General features: G+C 48.6%; 1 protein-coding gene across 1 annotated transcript in view; it reads right to left on the bottom strand.

Moving 5' to 3' along the window:
* Positions 1–6,417, bottom strand: part of KCNK13 (potassium two pore domain channel subfamily K member 13) — a 136,306-nt gene extending 129,889 nt beyond the window's left edge. The window contains exon 1 of the mRNA XM_030215051.1: positions 6,081–6,417. Within this exon, the coding sequence (XP_030070911.1) occupies positions 6,081–6,417 (337 nt within the window). The remainder of the gene's footprint in view (positions 1–6,080) is intronic.
* Positions 6,418–18,685: the final 12,268 nt, after the last annotated feature.

Below are 18,685 nucleotides of genomic sequence, written 5' to 3' on the forward strand. Positions count from 1 at the left end.
ATCTATGACTTCTGTATCTGAGGCAGCGGCGTAGCTATGTGGGGCCAGGGGGGTCTGGGCCCCCATAGATTTGGTCCTGGACCCCCCTGCTGACGGGGGACCCCAACCCCCACCAGCCGAGGTCCTCTTCTTCTCGCAAAAGGCTTCCTTCTGTTTCTGACATCCTACACGTACAACATGCAGGACGTCAGACTCATGCAACGAAGCCTTGCAGATCAGGTGATCTGCAAGGCTTCGTTCTGTGAGTCTGACGTCCTGCACGTACAACGTTCAGGATGTCAGAAACAGAAGGAAACCTTTTGCGAGAAGAAGAGGACCTCGGCTGGCGGGGGTTGGGGTCCCCCGCCAGCAAAGGTAGGTGACGGCGGGTTGGCAGCGGGAGGGGGGGCAAAGTCGGCAGTGGCATGGGGGGGTCGGCGGCACTGGGAGGGCGCTAAAATGTGCCCCCTCACCTCGGGCTCTGGACCCCCCTCCCGCTGAAGTCTGGCTATGCCCCTGAATCCGAGAAGGGACTGAGCAGCAACAGAAATATCAGAAGAGACAGCAAGAGAAGGGGAAAAGAAAGCAAACACAGGAAAACTTGAGGAATTTATACATTTTCACCCCATAACGAAGAGCTGGGGCCAGAGGAGTTAACATATAGGAAGTTCCAGATGAGTTAATGTAATGTTCACTAAACTGTGATCATATCAAAAAATTTCTTGCAAATTCAATAAAAAGATATAAACGAAGCACAATATAACGAATGCTCAGTTTTGACAGAAAATTCCAAAACTCTTTCAGGACAATTACTGAGCCTACAATGGAGAAAGAAAATGATTATTTCATTTTGCAACTCCAGGTACATGTTTCAATCAAATACAGCCTAGAATGGGTGGCAGAGCTGGTGGTTGGGAGGCGGGGCTAGTGCTGGGCAGACTTATACGGTCTGTGCCAGAGCTGGTGGTGGAAGGCGGGACTGGTAGTTGGAAGGCGGGGATAGTGCTGGGCAGACTTATAGGGTCTGTGCCAGAGCTGGTGGTTGGGAGGCGGGGATAGGGCTGGCCAGACTTATACGGTCTGTGCACTGAAGAGGACAGTACAAATAAAAAAGTAGCACATACGAATTTATCTTGTTGGGCAGACTGGATGGACCGTGCAGGTCTTTTTCTGCCGTCATCTACTATGTTACTATTAGGTTCACACAGTATTAATTATTACTACGGTATCATGACTTTACAATATGCAGATCGACAACATCGACGGTGGGAGAAAACAGCCATCTAATACTGATGGGGACAAGAGGCAGTGTGACCCACGGTCTTCTCTGAGCAATAATAATACAGTGTCACATTTTAAATCAACAGTACCAGGCAAGGTATTCAGAACTAATCACAGGAGCCCTCCTTTCTCAGACTCTGTAAAATTAGGTATCAAAACTAGCTGAGAACCTGCTGAATGACTTACTCAGGGGGAACTAATGAACTCCAATTGGAGATGGCATTTCACAGCAATCCAGACCCACACTACCTTCAAATGAGATTCAGCCTTCACACAGATCAGTGTCACTGCACCTGGCACAGGGCAGTGCAAGATTTTTAACAGAACAAAGCTGGAGGGAAATACACAGGGCTCTTCCGTTTAACTACAGGAACATCTGTAGGGCAATAAAACCAGAGGGATCAGCACGCCAATATTTCTTGTGGATATAACCGTTCATTTATGATTTCCTTATTGCTAATACTACATGAAGAAGAAATGATAAAGGCGAAAGGTCGTGTTGGTGCCCTGCCCCCATACAGCTCAGCAGGGGCGGTTGGGATATTCTGGTAACGTACAGTGCTGGACTTGGCTCCTCGGATTTAATATATCGCCAAGTGATTTCTTTACGGAGCTCCACTAAGCACTTTAACATGAGAATTTAACATCTGCTGACAGTCCAGTGGCTTGACAGCGTTGCACTAATTCCTGCCTTAACTTCCTAATGCGGAAGAGGACAGGGAATGGGTGAGGACAGTGCAACAGAGTTAGGTAATTTTATGAGGGGGGTGACTACTTTACATAGAGGGGCATAATCGAACAGAAACGCCTATCTCCATGGGCGTTTATCTCCGAGAACGGGTCCGTGAAGGGGCGGACCCAAGCGTATTTTCGAAAAAATTAGACGTCCATGTTTTATTTGCCAAGTTATGAGCTGGGCGTTTTTGCTTTTCAGCGATAATGGACAATGAAATCGCCCAGCTCAAAAACGAATAAATCCAAGGCATTTGTTCGTGGGAGGGGCCAGGAGTCGTAGTGCACTGGTCCCCCTAACATGCCAGGACACCAACCAGGCACCCTAGGGGGCACTTTTACAAAAACAGAACAAAAGGTAAAAGAGCTCCCAGGTGCATAGCACCCTTCCCTTGTGTGTAGAGCCCCCCAAATCCCCCTCAAAACCACTGCCCACAAGTCTACACCATTACTATAGCCCTAAGGAGTGAAGGGGGGCACCTACATGTGGGTACAGTGGGTTCGGGGGGGGGGGGGGGGTTGGACGACTAAGCATTAAGCAGCACAATTGTAACAGATAGGGGGGGGATGGGCCTGGGTCCACCTGCCTGAAGTCCACTGCACTCCCTAACAACTGCTCCAGGGACCTGCATACTGCTGCCAGGGAGGTGGGTATGACATTTGAGGGTCAAAATAAAAAGTTGTGAAACATCATTTTTTGAGGTGGGAGGGGGTTTATGACCACTGGGGGAGTCAGGGGAGGTCATCCCCGATTCCCTCCAGTGGTCATCTGGTCATTTAGGGCACTTTTTGGGGCCTTATTCGTGAAAAAACAGGGTCCAGGAAAAGTGCCCTAAATTCTAGCTAAAAACGCATACTTTTGTCCCATTATCTGTGAAATGCGCCCATCTCTGTTCGGCAGATAACCACGCCCCAGTTCCGCCTTCGCCACACCTCTGACACGCCCCCATCAACTTTGTCCGCATCTGCGACGGAGTGCAGTTGAAAACGTCCAAAATCGGCTTTCGATTATACCGCTTTATTCGTTTTTGTGAGATAAACGCCCATCTCCCGATTTAGGTCGGAACTTGGGCGTTTTTCTCGTTCGATTATAAGCTGGATAGTAAATTACACCCCCACTTTGGTGAGATTCTACTCATTGATGCATGGATGTGGCCACATATATATGTGAATGACCTCTTGACTAATACTGACAGGTGCAAAAGTGCATGCTTTGAAATGATGGCATGAATTTTGCCAGTGGGCATGCAAAGGGGTGGAGTTTGGGCAGATCATAGGCACAGCATGCAAGTAGGCACATTGATTATAAAATGTATTTGATAAATATTGGAGAAAAGACAGCTGAGGGGAGATATGATAGAGCTCTATAAAATAATGAGTGGAGTAGAACAGGTAGACATGAATCGTTTGTTTGCTCTTTCCAAAAATACTAGGACTAGGGGGCATGCGGTGAAGCTACAAAGCAGTAAATTTAATACAAATTGGAGAAACTTTTTCTTCACTCAACGTGTAATTAAACTCTGGAATTTGTTGCCAAAGAATGTGGTAAAGGCGGTTAGCTTAGCTGGGTTTTAAAAAAGGTCTGGACGGCTTCCCAAAGGAAAAGTCCATAGACCATTATTAAATGGACTTGGGGAAAATCCACTGCTATTTCTGGGATAAGCAGCATAAAATGTATTGAACTTTTTCCGAGATCTTGCCAGGTATTTGTGACCTGGTTCGGCCACTGTTGGAAACAGGATGCTGGGCTTGATGGACCTTTGGTGTCTGTCCCAGTGTGGCAATACTTACGTACGCCTGTTCTAGGGCAAACATAAAAATGTCTGTACCTGCCACTTACACTAGTATTTTCAAAAGACATGTAGAGGGGCATAATAGAACGAAAACGTCTATCTCCATGGGCGTTTATCTCCGAGAACGGGTCCGTGAAGGGGCGGACCGAACCGTATTTTGGGAAAAAATAGACGTCCATGTTTTATTCGACAATTTGTGAGCTGGGCGTTTTTGTTTTTCAGCGATAATGGAAAATGAAAGCGCCCAGCTCAAAAACGAATAAATCCAAGGCATTTGTTCGTGGGAGGGGCCAGGAGTCGTAGTGCACTGGTCCCCCTCACATGCCAGGACACCAACCGGGCACCCTAGGGGGCACTTTTACAAAAAAATCCAAAAAGGTAAAAGAGCTCCCAGGTGCATAGCACCCTTCCGTTGGGTGTTGAGCCCCCCAAATCCCCCTCAACACCCACCACCCACAAGTCTACACCATTACTATAGCCCTAAGGGGGGAAGGGGGGCACCTACATGTGGGTACAGTGGGTTTGGGGGGCGGTGTGGAGGGCTCCCATTTACCAGCACAAGTGTAACAGGTGGGGGGGGGGGATGGGCCTGGGTCTACCTGCCTGACGTCCACTGCACCCTCTAATAACTGCTCCAGTGACCTGCATACTGCTGCCAGGGAGGTGGGTATGACATTTGAGGGTGAACATAAAAAGTTGTGAAACGGCATATTTTTGTGGTGGGAGGGGGTTTGTGACCACTGGGGGAGTCAGGGGAGGTCATCCCCGACTCCCTCCAGTGGTCATCTGGTCATTTAGGGCACTTTTTGGGGCCCTATTTGTGGAAAAACAGGGTCCAGGAAAAGTGCCCTAAATTCTCGCTAAAAACGCATATTTTTTTCCCATTATCGGCGAAAGGCGCCCATCTCTGATCGCCCGATAACCACGCCCCAGTTCCGCCTTCACCACGCCCCCATCAACTTTGTCCGCATCCGCGACGGAGTGCAGTTGAAAACGTCCAAATTCGGCTTTCGATTATACCGCTTTATTCGTTTTTGTGAGATAAACGTCTATCTCCCGATTTGGGTCACAATATAGGCGTTTTTCTTTTTCAATTATAAGCTGGATAGACACCTTAACTAGGCACCCTTTGTAAAATTATCCTCCACCTACCATAACTGCGAAACCTCATCGCACTGTAATAAATAGGCCCCGAAATTAGAAATATTTCCAGCAGCAATAATAACTAGGGTAGTATACCTATTAGGTAACCCCCCCCCCCCCCCCCCACACACACACACATATGTGACTGAGGCTCCATTTTCACGGTAGCCAAGGGTGAACACTGGGCTCTGCATTTGCAGTGGCTTTCAGAGATGAGCACAGACCCAGACCGGCTAAGAGAAAAACAGTCACTAGACCTGACACCATGAAAGAAATGCATTTCCTGTCCTAGAACAATGCTCCCTAGTCCCTACATCAATTACTGGGCCAACTTGAAAGAGTTTCCAGCCAAAGGATTTTCCCAACAGCTGGTTTGGAGACTTTCTTCTTACATCTGCAAGGCGAGCAGGCTAACATGTGGGGGGGGGGGGGGGGGGGGACCAGGGCCTTTGTAGAGAGATGGGTCATTACCGAGCTTTGGGACTGGCCTAATTAGATCTAAGCTGTTTGTTTCCTGTTCGCAATCAGCAAGAAATCGCTGCAGTAACTTAATTCATCTCAAGCACGATTGCAGCACAGATAGCTGAAGAGTGACCTCAAAGGAAGAGGCTTTCAAAAAAAACAAAAACCCAAACAGCAACAGGAAAGACTGGTACAAATATAATAAATAACAGCTTTAGACCCAAAAAAAGGAAAACCAGGAATAAGATCAGGGAAGTGAAATGCTGCTGTCCAGCACGAGTACCGGAATCCACTTGTTCTTTCAGATCTGCCATTAGTGAGGTCAGATGGTTTACAAGTTCTCAACAGCTACTGAACGGGTCCCCAATTTATAAGTCTAATGGGGGGGGGGGGCATAGGAGCTGACTCTGTCGGTGCTTGAGCACCCCCAATATTGAGAAAATTCCTTGTCTGTGTCCAGGGAGGGGTCATTTCCATTGGGCTTAGCACCCCCAATAATTTTGAAAAGTTGGCTCCTATGAATGGGGGGGGGGGGGGGGTGGTGTCCTTGTCCAAATTCCCAGGCGATCCACTCTCGAGTGTCCAGAGCAGCCAGGGACCGGGGAGTGGGGGGCGTACATTCAAAAGGGTTCCAACATATCCGGATAAAACTAGCAACACGAGAAGATGAACGTATTTGGAGCGACTTACCTATGGTGGACACCACCGTGCCCACGAAATAAAAAGCTCCCGTGAAATCCCAGCGGGGTCTGATGTCGTCCACCCTGATGCCAGCCACGTTGGCCTCCTCGTAGTCGCGCAAAAAGCCGCGCAGCTCCGCCTTGCTCAGGTTGAATTTCTGGCTGAAGTTCTCAAACTTGAGCTCCCACCTCTCCTTCGCTTCCCTCTCCTTGGGCTGCTCGATGGCCGAGAAGATGGCAGCCCCGCACAGCATGTAAAGGACGATCAGCCCGGCCAGCAGCACGAAACGCCCGTTCTCCTCGTTCAGATGCCCCAAAGTGCAGCAGCAACAGCCCCTGCCCGCCATCCTCCGTCACCCCCCCACCCCCACCCCCGATCACCACACCCCGAGTGCCAGCAGCACCCCCGATCCGGCTGCCGTGTCCCTCCTGGCGTGCAGCCTCATTCTCCTGCTGGGAGCCGCTTCCCAGCTCCTTAAACGCCTGCGACCCAGTCCCGGTGCTGCTTTACGCATTTCCTCCACCTGGGAAATGTATACGTTTAATTAACTCTGCTCGTGTCTACGTCTCCCGCTCCTCGGCTGTCATCCTGAAAGCCACTTCTACGCTGATTGAGCTGCCCGAGGGGGGCCACCGAGAAGTGGGGCTTGCTTGCCGCACATCCGTGCAGAACTTTACACGCATATCATGCTTAAAGCCGTTTTCCCTGTCCTCTGATTCAACAGGTCTTTTCTCCGTCTTGACGACGTCGTCCAGTGTTGCTGAATAAAGCGGGGAAAGGGGGTTTTAAGCTGCGGGGGATCGTGTTCAGTTCCGAAGGCAAAACCCCATCACTTGCGGGTTTGCAAACTTGCCCCTGCTCCCTCCTCCGGATCACTGCCAGACTTCTTGTGTGCACGTGCCAATCCGGATCAAGCGGCCAGCGGTAAACCAGTGGGAGATGATGCCAAAGCCCAGTGTCCGGACTCCATCCTGCGCGGAGGTCGGTGGACCCCGAGGGATCCGGTGGTCAGTATATCCATTTAACTGGACAGACAGGGAAATTCTACTGGACCGGAGACGTTCGCCGAAACATATGCACTGAATTCGTATTAAAAAAATTAGATTCTTACATCAAAAACCGGTGCATACAAATTCTAATTCGACAGCTTTGGACCTATCATTTCGCATTTCGCTAAGAGTTGCAAGACTTGACAGCTCCCCTGCTCTCAGGAGAATTAAAACACTTGGTGCAAATTTTGCCAGGCGAGCCCGGTCCCCTGCCACAACGTCCTGGATCCGCCCTTGGCAAATCGTCCTTAACGAGCAACGTTTCCTTCGTCTGCTTTCCTCTTCTTCCCTTTGGTGACTCTGCCCATCACCTGCTGCTTCCCTCCCTCTGGGGGAGTCCAGGTTGCGCCTCCCCAGGCTCTGGACTCCTGGCTGTCCAGCTCTGGCCACCGAGCCAGCCTTCTGCAAGCCCAGGAAGGCTCCATCGCTTTTCTCTCCCTACTTAGCTTTTCACACTTGTCTCCTTCCCCTTCTTCAGATGCAAGGAATGGGGGGGGGGGGGGGGGGGGGGGACTGACATAACTATTTCGGGATTACTTTGGTAACACAGCGGTTAGAAGAATATCACTTTTCTCGACCTGCCTCTCACCATCTTTGCAAACACACAACTCTTTCTCTCTTCCCTCTTCTGCCCACGGGCCCCTTCTACTAAGATTCCCCTTTCAGAACACCCTTCTCTCCGCTTTTACTACCCCATTTCCCCCTGGTACCCCGCACCCTTCTGAATTTCTGCCTCCTCTACCTCCTGAGACACAGCACCTCTGCTGGAGGAACTGTGTTACTGCAGCCCCATCCTCGCCGGGTCAGGGGCAGGGACAGCGTTGCCCCGCCTCAGCCTGTGGTTCATTTCTTTATTTGAATTTTTATTGTTACTTTTACTACCTGTATGAAAGTATTCACCCAAGTGTAACTAGACATAAGCAATATACAATTATACTCACAGTATGAGCATAATAAAATGCTGAAATGTCAGCATAGTAGGACTTTAGAATAGCAAGGTAACCTGATTCGTAGTAATAACAATAATGTGATCTAGTGACAGTACATACAAGCACATAAGTATCGTCATACTGGGACAGACCAAAGGTCCGTCAAGCCCAATATCCTGTTTCCAAGTATCTGTTTCCACAAGTACCTGGCAAGATCCCCAAAAAGTACAAAACATTCTATACTGCTTATCCCAGAAATAGTGGATTTTCTCCAAGTCCATTTAATAACGGTCTATGGACTTTTCCTTTAGGAAGCCGTCCAAACCTTTTTAAAACTCCGCTAAGCTAACCGCCTTTACCACATTCTCTGGCAACAAATTCCAGAGTTTAATTACACGTTGAGTGAAGAAATATTTTCTCTGATTCGTTTTAAATTTACTAATTTGTAGCTTCATCGCATGCCCCCTAGTCCTAGTATTTTTTGAAACCGTGAACAGACGCTTCACATCTACCCGTTCAACTCCGCTCATTATTTTATAGACCTCTATCATATCTCCCCTCAGCTGCCTTTTCTCCAAGCTGAAGAGCCTTAGCCGCTTTAGCCTTTCCTTGTAGGGAAGTCGTCCCATCCCCTTTATCATTTTCGTCGCCCTTCTTTGTACCTTTTCTAATTCATTCAATAGTTGCCACACCGCGGTCAGGACCCCAAATGGAGTCACATCATCAGTTAGTGGAATGGCAGAAACAGAGCTGCTCCCCCTCCCCCTGGACCTCCACCGTGCCCAGCAGTGACAGTCACCCAAATAATAATTCACAATATTTTTGTAGATTCTCATAAATTATCTAATATAATAAAACGCACCCTCAACGTTCTGAGGACAACGTTCTGAAGCCATCTGACGTCACTCCCAGGCTGAAGGGTTCGTGGATTCGTAGTGTGAAGCCTTCAAGCCAGCCAGCCGTCTCTGCCCCGCCCTCGTGTCAAACGTCATGACATCGAGGGCGAGAAAAAAACAAACAATTCTGGCAGCGCAGCATCAGGGAAGGAGGCGGTGCTCCCGACGTCTCTAGCCTTCCCTTCGCTGTGCTCCGCCTTCTTCTGACGTCAAGGATGACATCAGAAGAAGGCGGAACACATCGAAGGGAAGGCTAGACGTCGGGAGCGCCGCCTCCTTCCCTGATGCTTCGCTGCCGGAACCGCCACGGAGGTAAATTTAAAAAGAAGAAAAAAAAAAAAAGAAGTTGGGGGGAGAGAAGAGGGTGGCCAGTAAAGTTGAACAATGGGAGCGGGAGGGCAGGGGAGAAACGACAGCATGGATGCGAAGGGGGGGGAGAAGAGGGCGGGCCAGGCTGGGACAAGGGAGAGAGAGGAGCATGGATGCGAGGGGGGTCATGGAAGGGAGAGAGGGGACTTGCTGGAAAAGGTTGAATGGAGGCGGCAGGGGACAGAGGAGCATGGATGGGCATGGATTGGGAGGGCAGGGCTCAGGGAGAGAGGGGAATTGCTGGAAAGAGATGAATGGAGGGGGCAGGGGACAGAGGAGCATGGATTGGGAGGGCAGGGCTCAGGGAGAGAGGGGAATTGCTGGATAGGGATGAATGGAGGGGGCAGGTGACAGAGGAGCATGGATGGGCATGGATTGGGAGGGCAGGGCTCAGGGAGAGAGGGGAATTGCTGGAAAGGGATGAATGGAGGGGGCAGGGGACAGAGGAGCATGGATGGGCATGGATTGGGAGGGCAGGGCTCAGGGAGAGGGGAATTGCTGGATAGGGATGAATGGAGGGGACAGATGGGCATGGATGGATATGGATTGCAGGGCAGGGCTCAGGGAGAGAGGGGAATTGCTGGATAGGGATGAATGGAGGGCACAGGGATGGATATGGATTGCAGGGCAGGGCTCAGGGAGAGAGGGGAATTGCTGGATAGGGATGAATGGAGGGGGCAGGTGACAGAGGAGCATGGATGGGCATGGATTGGGAGGGCAGGGCTCAGGGAGAGGGGAATTGCTGGATAGGGATGAATGGAGGGGACAGATGGGCATGGATGGATATGGATTGCAGGGCAGGGCTCAGGGAGAGAGGGGAATTGCTGGATAGGGATGAATGGAGGGGGCAGGGGACAGATGGGCATGGATTGGGAGGGCAGGGCTCACACTCTCTCTCTCATATACAATGTCTTTCTGACTCTCACACACTCTGTCTCACACTGTATCACATTCACTCTCTATGTGCCACACAGTCACTCACACACTCGCTTGGTCTCATACACTCACTCTCACAGAGAATCTGTGTCTCACACACACTCTCTCTCTCGCCCACACACACACACTCTCTCTCACACTGTGTCTCACATACACACTTGCACACACTCTCATTCTCACACACACACTCTCTCACAAACACACTCACACCCAGACTCACTCTCTCTCTCTCACACACACACACACACTCACACTTTCACTCTGACTCACAAACAGCCACTCTCACATACACTCTCCCAAACATACACACTCCGAGGAAAACCTTGCTAGCGCCCATTTCATTTGTGTCAGAAACGGGCCTTTTTTACTAGTTAATAATTAAATCTAGTTTGCTCATAAGCAAATGGAACAACCTTACATGGATCCTCAGTACGTCTGAGACATTCACCAGTGAGGAATTGGCAGCAACATTGAATTTACGTAATTGTGGGGTTTTCTGAAGGAGCAGTTGTGAAACTCGGCCCGCGTTGGGACTCCAGAAGATGTTCATTTGTTTATGGACATGCTTGTTGTTAGATTTACAAACTGCACAACAACAAAGAAAAAATTTTCAGCAATGACATGGTATGATATTATGAGTTCTGAACACGTGTATCAATTAAGTGTGCAAAGATTAACCATGTGTTTACAAAAAAAAACTCAATACAATACAATGAAGACATAAAAGATCAATTCAAAAAAGATCCATTTTGGTCTGTGGTCCTAGTTGGGTGCTTTTCAAAGCTTTTCATTCAGGGCATCATATCTATTCTCTGCAGTACTGACAGTCAGCATGGAGCCTGGAAGTCAGTGAACATCACAGGCCCTGCCCCCGCCTCTTGGGTCAGCTATGCTTCTTTTTATACTGGAAACCCAAGCAGCGTACTGGGATCTGTGATTACACATGGGCCGATGATCAGAAGTAAAAGCAGGTGCTAGAGGCTGTTAGCGTCATACTAGCGCCTGTGTTTGCTACTGCCCCATGATCAGAGCCCCTGGGCACGTGAAACAATGCACTGGTGGGCTCTGAATGCAACTAGCACGCAAATGCATGCTAAACCTATTCATCCCCAATGGTCAGAGACCAGCACGCCAAAGAATGGCTCTCTGGCTGCGGCAAACCCTACGCCAGCTTGGAGCTGGTGTCAGGGTTTGCAGACCATTCCCCTCAATGCAGCAGCCCCCGCAAGAACCCCGACCCGACCCCTCCCCCAGCGACAGGGAGCTGGAGGTCCGGTGGACCTCCAGTTCCCCTGACCCCCCCCCCCCCCCGACACAGGTGATCTGGTGGGTCTCCAGCCCTAACCCCTCCAGCATCCATCAGATGTCTCTGGTGGCCCCATGGGCCATGGGTCAATCCCCCCACCTGGTGGTCTAGCAGCCCTTCCCCACCCCCCTACTTTCAGTTGGAGGAGGGAGGGAGGAGGCATCCCTCCTCTTCCATCGGCGCCGCCTGGAAAATGCACTGGGCAGGGCTGGCCACCTCCCTCCCTCCTCCAACTGAAGGGAGGAGGTGGGGAAGGGTTGCTAGACCACCAGGTGGGGGGGGGGGATTGATCCGTAGCCCACTGGGCCACTAGGGACTTCTGATGGATTCTGGAGGGGTTAAGGGGGGCTGGATCTCCAGTGCCCACAAACCTGTGTCGGGGGGTTAGGGGGGCTGGACACCCCCCGGATCTCCAGCCCCCCATCCAAACTTGTGTCAGGGGGGTTGGAAGGACCAGAGGTGCGCTGGACCTCCAGCCCCCATTTCACTTGGCTCAGGGTGGGAGTAGTTGGGGTCTGGGGGTTCCATGGACCTCCTGCCCCTGTATTTGACAGGTCTGGGCTTTTGAATCCTCCCGTACTTCTACCCCATGATCAGAGAGAATTGCGCACATAAATTTGCATGCAATTATCTCTGATCATAGGGGTGCTAAAGCCCTGTGCTGTTCCAGTGCTATTTTTAGAGCGCATTTGGAACAGCGCAGGGCTTTTGATCATCGACCCAACAGTTAGGCACAGGGCTTTTGCCACCAGTGGGTCCCGCTGTGTATAGGTGGTGGGAAAGGAAAAAAGTGGATGGGGAGGGGGTGGAGTGGAGGGCTGCTATAATGCTTTCATTACCAACTGGAGGTCATAAGAATTTTAAAATTGGGCCATATTAGACAAAGGTTTGGGAAGCACTACATTAAAACAGTAAAACATTCACATAACAGAGGCCTGATACTCACAATGTCAATATAGGGTGTCATGGTAGCTGCTCATTTAAGCTGAAGTGAATTCACTTACTTAATAGTTAAGGGAATGCTTTTGGGGATCCTTATTTGGGTGACTGATTACCCCCAGATTCACTGCAGGTAATTGAGTGGCCCACCGAGGGGCCTTTGTACTAAGCTGCGGTAAAAGGAGCCCTGCGCTAGTGATGATGGCCGTTTTTGCCGCACGCTGAGGCCCTTTTTAGCCCTGAAAAAAGAAATGGCCCTGCGGTATGATTGCAGTTACTGCATGGCCATGCGGGGAGGGGGGGAGTACTTACCTCCACCCACTGAGGTGGCGGTAAGGGCTCCTGTGCTAAGCCAGTTGTAACTGGCCAGTGCATGAAGCTGCCCAATTACCACCGGGTAACTAGCACTGGAAATGCCCCATTCTGGGGGTGGAAGCCAGCAGTTCCAGATTGCCACGCGGATTGCCACAGTGGGTTTACTGCTGCTTAGTAAAAGGGCCTCTGAGTTATTATTAAAGTTGGCTATACGTAGCTACGGGTGGGCCTGGGTGGGCACAGGCCCACCCAATCTTGGCTCAGGTCCAGCCAGCTGCAGCGCCACACTGCTCTCTTCCCCCCTTTCCTCCGTGGCATCCCGGCATCTGTACTCCGGTCTCTAAACCCCTTCCTTCCCCGGTGTCAGTACAGGTGTCCTTGGCGCCTGCAGCGATTCATTCTCTCCACTTGCGTCGGCCCCGCAGGCTTCCTTCTGCCGCATTCCGCCAGACAGGAAACAGGCGATGATGTCAGCGAGGGTGGGACATGGCAGATGGAAGCCTGCGGGGCCGGCGCAAGCAGCGAGAATGAATCGCTGTAGGCGCCGAGGACACCTGTACTGACAGCAGGGAGGAGCGGAATTCAGAGACAGGAGCGCAGGTGCCGGGATGCAGCAGAGAAGGAGGAGAAAATGTGGGGGTAGGTGGAAAAAAAAGCCTTATGTTCTTAAAAAATATCTCTGGAATGATATTTGTGGTGTATGGTTGGGAGGGGGGGGGGGGGGGGGGGGAACGGGGCACGTGTGCGTGGAAGGGCCCATCCAAAATACCGAGTCTGGCTACGCCTCTGTCTTAGACGTATTTTGAGAAGAGATCATTTGCACACCTGTAACTGCGGAAATGTTTTTTTGCTAAAACGATAGAACATGTAATGCTAAAGGAAGTAACGGAGCGTTTTACTGCCAGCCAGATCCTCAGTCTGAGATAATTAGGTTACAGGAAAGCTACAGCTGGTGGCCCTCTTGAGGATTGTGAGACTAGTTCTGGACTGAGGTGGAAGTGGAATTGTAATGCTGTTTGATATGCTTTTGGTCTGGTGGATTATCTGTTATTATCAGTGTTAGCTCTAAGTGGTGTCATCGGGCACATTGCTGACTTGCTGAGTGATTGTCCGCAGATGATCAGATCTGGACTGTGACTTTGCCGCTGACTGGGGGCTACTCCAGAGCTCCCCTTTCTATCCCTCCTTATTTAATGGGTTTTTTTTTTGTGGGATTATTGGGAACTTTGGGAGGACCCACTATATACAGAATAGCGCTTAGAGCCAATTTCTGTGCCAAACTTTGGGTGTGAGGATTTCCGCCAAACACAGAAGAAAGCAGACCTCCGCAATGGAAAATCCAAGAGAAGGGCACAGCGAAGGCGACAAAATAGATGATGCCAATCAAACTTCTACTGGACTCAAGAAAAGTTCACAGCAAGAGTTTATTATTCAAAAAAATGGACTCGACCCGAATCGTGTTTCGGCAATTCTGGCCTGCCCCAGGAGTCCCTGTATAGCACAGGGCTGTTGATTCTTTAGGAAAAGTCTTCTCCCAATGTTGGGGTTTGCTTAACAAGACTCTGGAAAATGTTAAATCTTTCAGCTCCTTTATGAACGGCACTGCTCAAAACACGATTCGTGTCGAGTCCATTTTTTTGAATAATAAAGTCTTGTGTGAGGATTTACACCAACTGAAGCCTGGTGTAAATCCTGGAGCATAAGTTACGCATTAATTGACTCATTAGCCAATTTAATTGTATGCGCATCTCAGAATAGTCTGCAATTTTGCACACAGAAATCTGGGCACCGTAGATAGAATCTGGAGGTAAATCTGAATTCAGATAAGCCTGAATTGCTTTGGATAGATAAATCTTCACAGTTTCTGCCCAAGTGTACTTTAAACTTGGAGATAGTAAAATTAGGGCCACCGAGAGGGGGGGGCAGGATTCCCCAGGCCCGGCCTCCCAGGGAGGCCCGACCCCAGGGTCTCTGTCTCTCCTGCTCCTGTGTGGCGGGACTCGGGCGAATGTGTTAACCCGATAACCCAGGTTCCGGCACACAGGAGCAGTGAGAGTGACAGACCAAGGAAGGCGAAGAGAAGATGCAGGAAGTTAAGGGGTGGAGGGCAGCAGGTACCCCAGCAGAGGGGGGGGGGGGGGGGTGGGCAATGGCAACCTGAGTGGGGCGGGGCAGCACCAACTTCAGAGGGGCTCTGTCTCTCAGCAGCCCTTAGTTTAGTGCAGAAAGTTCACACATTGTGATTGACCTGAGACTTGACTTTAACCCTTTAAAATCAAATTACGATATCTCTGGCAATTTTGCCTTGTTATTTGGCAGTCAGAGCTTAGAATTACTATACATGCCACAAGCGTATTCTCATTTAGATTAATAGAGCTCTATGTTCAATAGCCTCCCAAAGAAAATGTCATGGTGGTTGCAGTTAATTCAGCCAGGATTATTATGAGAGATGAGATGAGTAAGACCTACCCCATTATTGACTGTCTCCTATATTGACTTTCAGTTAGATTAAGTGTTATGTTTAAGCTTTAGGGAGGTGATTTTATAAACATTTCTTTGCACATAAAATTATCTATCTAAATGTTCTAGCTTTGCTTACGTCCTATGCTGTCTATTAAAACGTTTTATTGTGTATTGTGTTGGCATTGTAATGTTGCATACTTTGTATTGTGGTTTGAATATTTTTACTGCTGCAATTGTTGCTTAAGTTTGCTGTACACCGACTTGTGTGAATTCCTTCAAAAAGGGGGTAAATAAATCTAAATAAATAAATAAAGGGCTAGATTCTATAATTGGCGCCTACAAAATCGGTGCAGAAAAATGCCCACCTACAAATGCACACAGTGCACAGTAACATAGTAAATGACGGGAGATAAAGACCTGTACGGTCCATCCAGTCAGCCCAACAAGATAAACTCATTTTACATGGTATGCGATACTTTATATGTATTCCTGAGTTTGATTTGTCCTTGCCTTTCCCAGGGACAGACCATAGAAGTCTGCCCAGTACTGTACTTATACTAAAAGTTCTGAAGATTCTGGAATCCTAAAGAGTTACAAGATTCCGGAATCCCAATTAGTAGCAACATTCCATGTAGAACCTCAAAGAGTAGCACAGTAACATAGTAAATGACGGGAGATAAAGACCTGAACGGTCCATGCAGTCTGCCCAACAAGATAAACTCATTTTACATGGCATGTGATACTTTATATGTATTCCTGAGTTTGATTTGTCCTTGCCTTTCTCAGGCCACAGACTGTAGAAGTTATGTCCAATAAAAAAGGTATTATCTTATTTTCTTTTCCATGTTTTATTTTATTTTTATTGATTACCTTTAAAAGTGGACTAACACGGCTACCACACCTCTCTACTCTAGATAATGTTAAAACCACTGACAAGAAAATAGGTTAGATCAGTTCTCACTTGATCGTACTTCGGGGCGTTAAAATCTGAATATTAGTGAGCTTTAAATGTTTCTTTATGATTTATTCTGTAGGAGACTACCTTGAAACAGCATCTAGCGAATCATGGATCTATGTCAGTGATATTGGGTCTCCACCATACATTACCTACTGTGGCTGAAAAGCTAAGTACTAATCTGGAATTTAAAGATAATAACAATTATGGAAAAACTACGACAAATGATATAAATGAATGTTATAATGAAAAAATAAGTAAAAATTTAAAAATTGGGATTGATGAGGATTGCGATACTGCCTCTTTACAAATGCTTGGCTCATAATAATTCTTAGCCATTGAGGAGGCTGGTACGCTGATCTGATGATCCTATGAAAGCGCCTCTATTGGTTTAGCTGTAATGAGGATATATTTGAGGTGAAGTTGAGCATATTGAAAGTAACGGACTACGCACTCCCTTCACTACTTGAATTGGATGTATGCCTATATATTACTGTATTAGATGGGGAACGGCATGGCTGCAAAGAAATTTGATGGCTACCTCTACACTGCACCTCCCTGGCTTTGGAAGATACTGGATGTGCAACCATTGGGCACAGTTTAGAGAGCGGTAATTTCTTACTTCAAGAAAGTGCTTCAGAAAGTCAGATATTTCCTGATGTGGCTAGAGCAATTCAGCTTCGGAAACAGACAGTTTTTGCAATTAAAGACTCATGTATTAGCTCTAGGGGGGTACTTTCTTTTTAAAATTTCCTTCAAAATGTCTTATTACTTTTCCCGATACCAACTATATTTTCTTTGAACCAGATCAGCTGGAAAGGCACGTGATGGACAAGGAAGCTAAGTCAATTGATCGGTAGTGAAATTATGTTTAGATCGCCTTAAGTAATAATCCAGGAGAAATTGTTGTTTAATTATATTTCTTTTGCTATTTCCTGTATCTTTTCTGCCTCCCAAGATATGGGGGCTAGATGATTTCTGTTTTGTGCTATTTTTGGAAATCTAGGGCTCCTTTTACTAAATGGCGACAAGCCCAACACGGGCTTACCGCTCGCCTGGTGGTACTTCCTACCCCTACCGTGTCGTCATTTCTGGCGCTATGTACATTTGTAGCGCCAGATACTACCTGGCGGTAATCAGGCTGCCCTGTTACCGCTGTGTTAGCGCGGGAGCCCTTACCGCCAAACTCCCGAAATGGCCGCACGGCAAGTGCTTTACTTGCCGCCCAGCCATTTCCTGAAGGAAAGCGAGACCGGCCCATGCACCAGCTGCGGTACAAGGGGACCTCGGTGCGCGTGTAAAACACACACCGACGCCAATGCAGGCTCCCTTTTGCTGCAGCTTGGTAAAAAGGGGGCCCTAGTTGGTGTGAATCTCCACATATAAATGGTCACTTTCTAAATACACCATTTACACATGTATGCAAGGTACACATGGAGGTGCCTCTAAAATGATGACCCAAACAGCAGTGTACTACTACTACTACTACTATTTATAATTTCTAAAGCGCTACAAGGCATACACAGCGCTGTAGACCAAACACAAAAAGACAGTCCCTACTCAAAGAGCTCACAATCTAAATATGGGATGTTGCTAGTGGAATAGCAGCATTCCGTGTAGAATTTCAAATAGTAGCAACATTCCATGTAGATTCTCAAGTAATAGCAACATTCCAGAATCTCAAATAGTAACAACATCCCATGTTCCACTGCACTAACCACTAGGCTAATCCTCCACTAGCAACATTCCATGTAGATCAGCAATGCGGCCGCGCAGGCTTCTGTTTCTGCACGTACGTGCAGGACGTCAGACTCAGAGAAACAGAAGCCTGCGCGGCCGCATTCCTGATCTGCAAGGGCAGGCTTCTACATTACTACTACTACTACTTATCACTTCTATAGTGCTACAAGGCATACGCAGCGCTGTACACCATACATGAAAAGACAGTCCCTGCTCAAAGAGCTCACAATCTAGATAAGACAGGTAAACAGACAGAACAATTAAGGGTAAGGGAATAATAGGAGAGGTTAAGGACAGGGGCAAGTGAGAAGTGGTTAGGAGTCGAGAGCAGTGGTAAAGAGGTGGGCTTTAAGTTTGGACTTGAAAACGGCCAAAGACGGGGCCAGACGTACAGGCTCGGGAAGTCTATTCCAGGCGTGGGGTGCAGCAAGACAAAAGGAACGGAGTCTGGAATTAGCAGCAGAGGAGAAGGGGACGGACAAGAGAGATTTATCTACCGAACGGAGTACCCGAGGGGGGGGGGCGTAGGGAGAGACGAGAGTGGAGAGGTACTGGGGAGCGGCAGAGTGAATGCACTTATAGGTCAGTAGGAGAAGTCTGAACTGAATACGGAAACGGATAGGGAGCCAGTGAAATGACTTAAGGAGAGGGCTAATGTGGGCATAGCGACTTTGGCGGAAAATGAGTCGCACAGCAGAGTTTTGGACTGATTGAAGA

Source organism: Microcaecilia unicolor, chromosome 9 (assembly GCF_901765095.1).
Source record: "Microcaecilia unicolor chromosome 9, aMicUni1.1, whole genome shotgun sequence".
Lineage (NCBI taxonomy): Eukaryota > Metazoa > Chordata > Amphibia > Gymnophiona > Siphonopidae > Microcaecilia > Microcaecilia unicolor.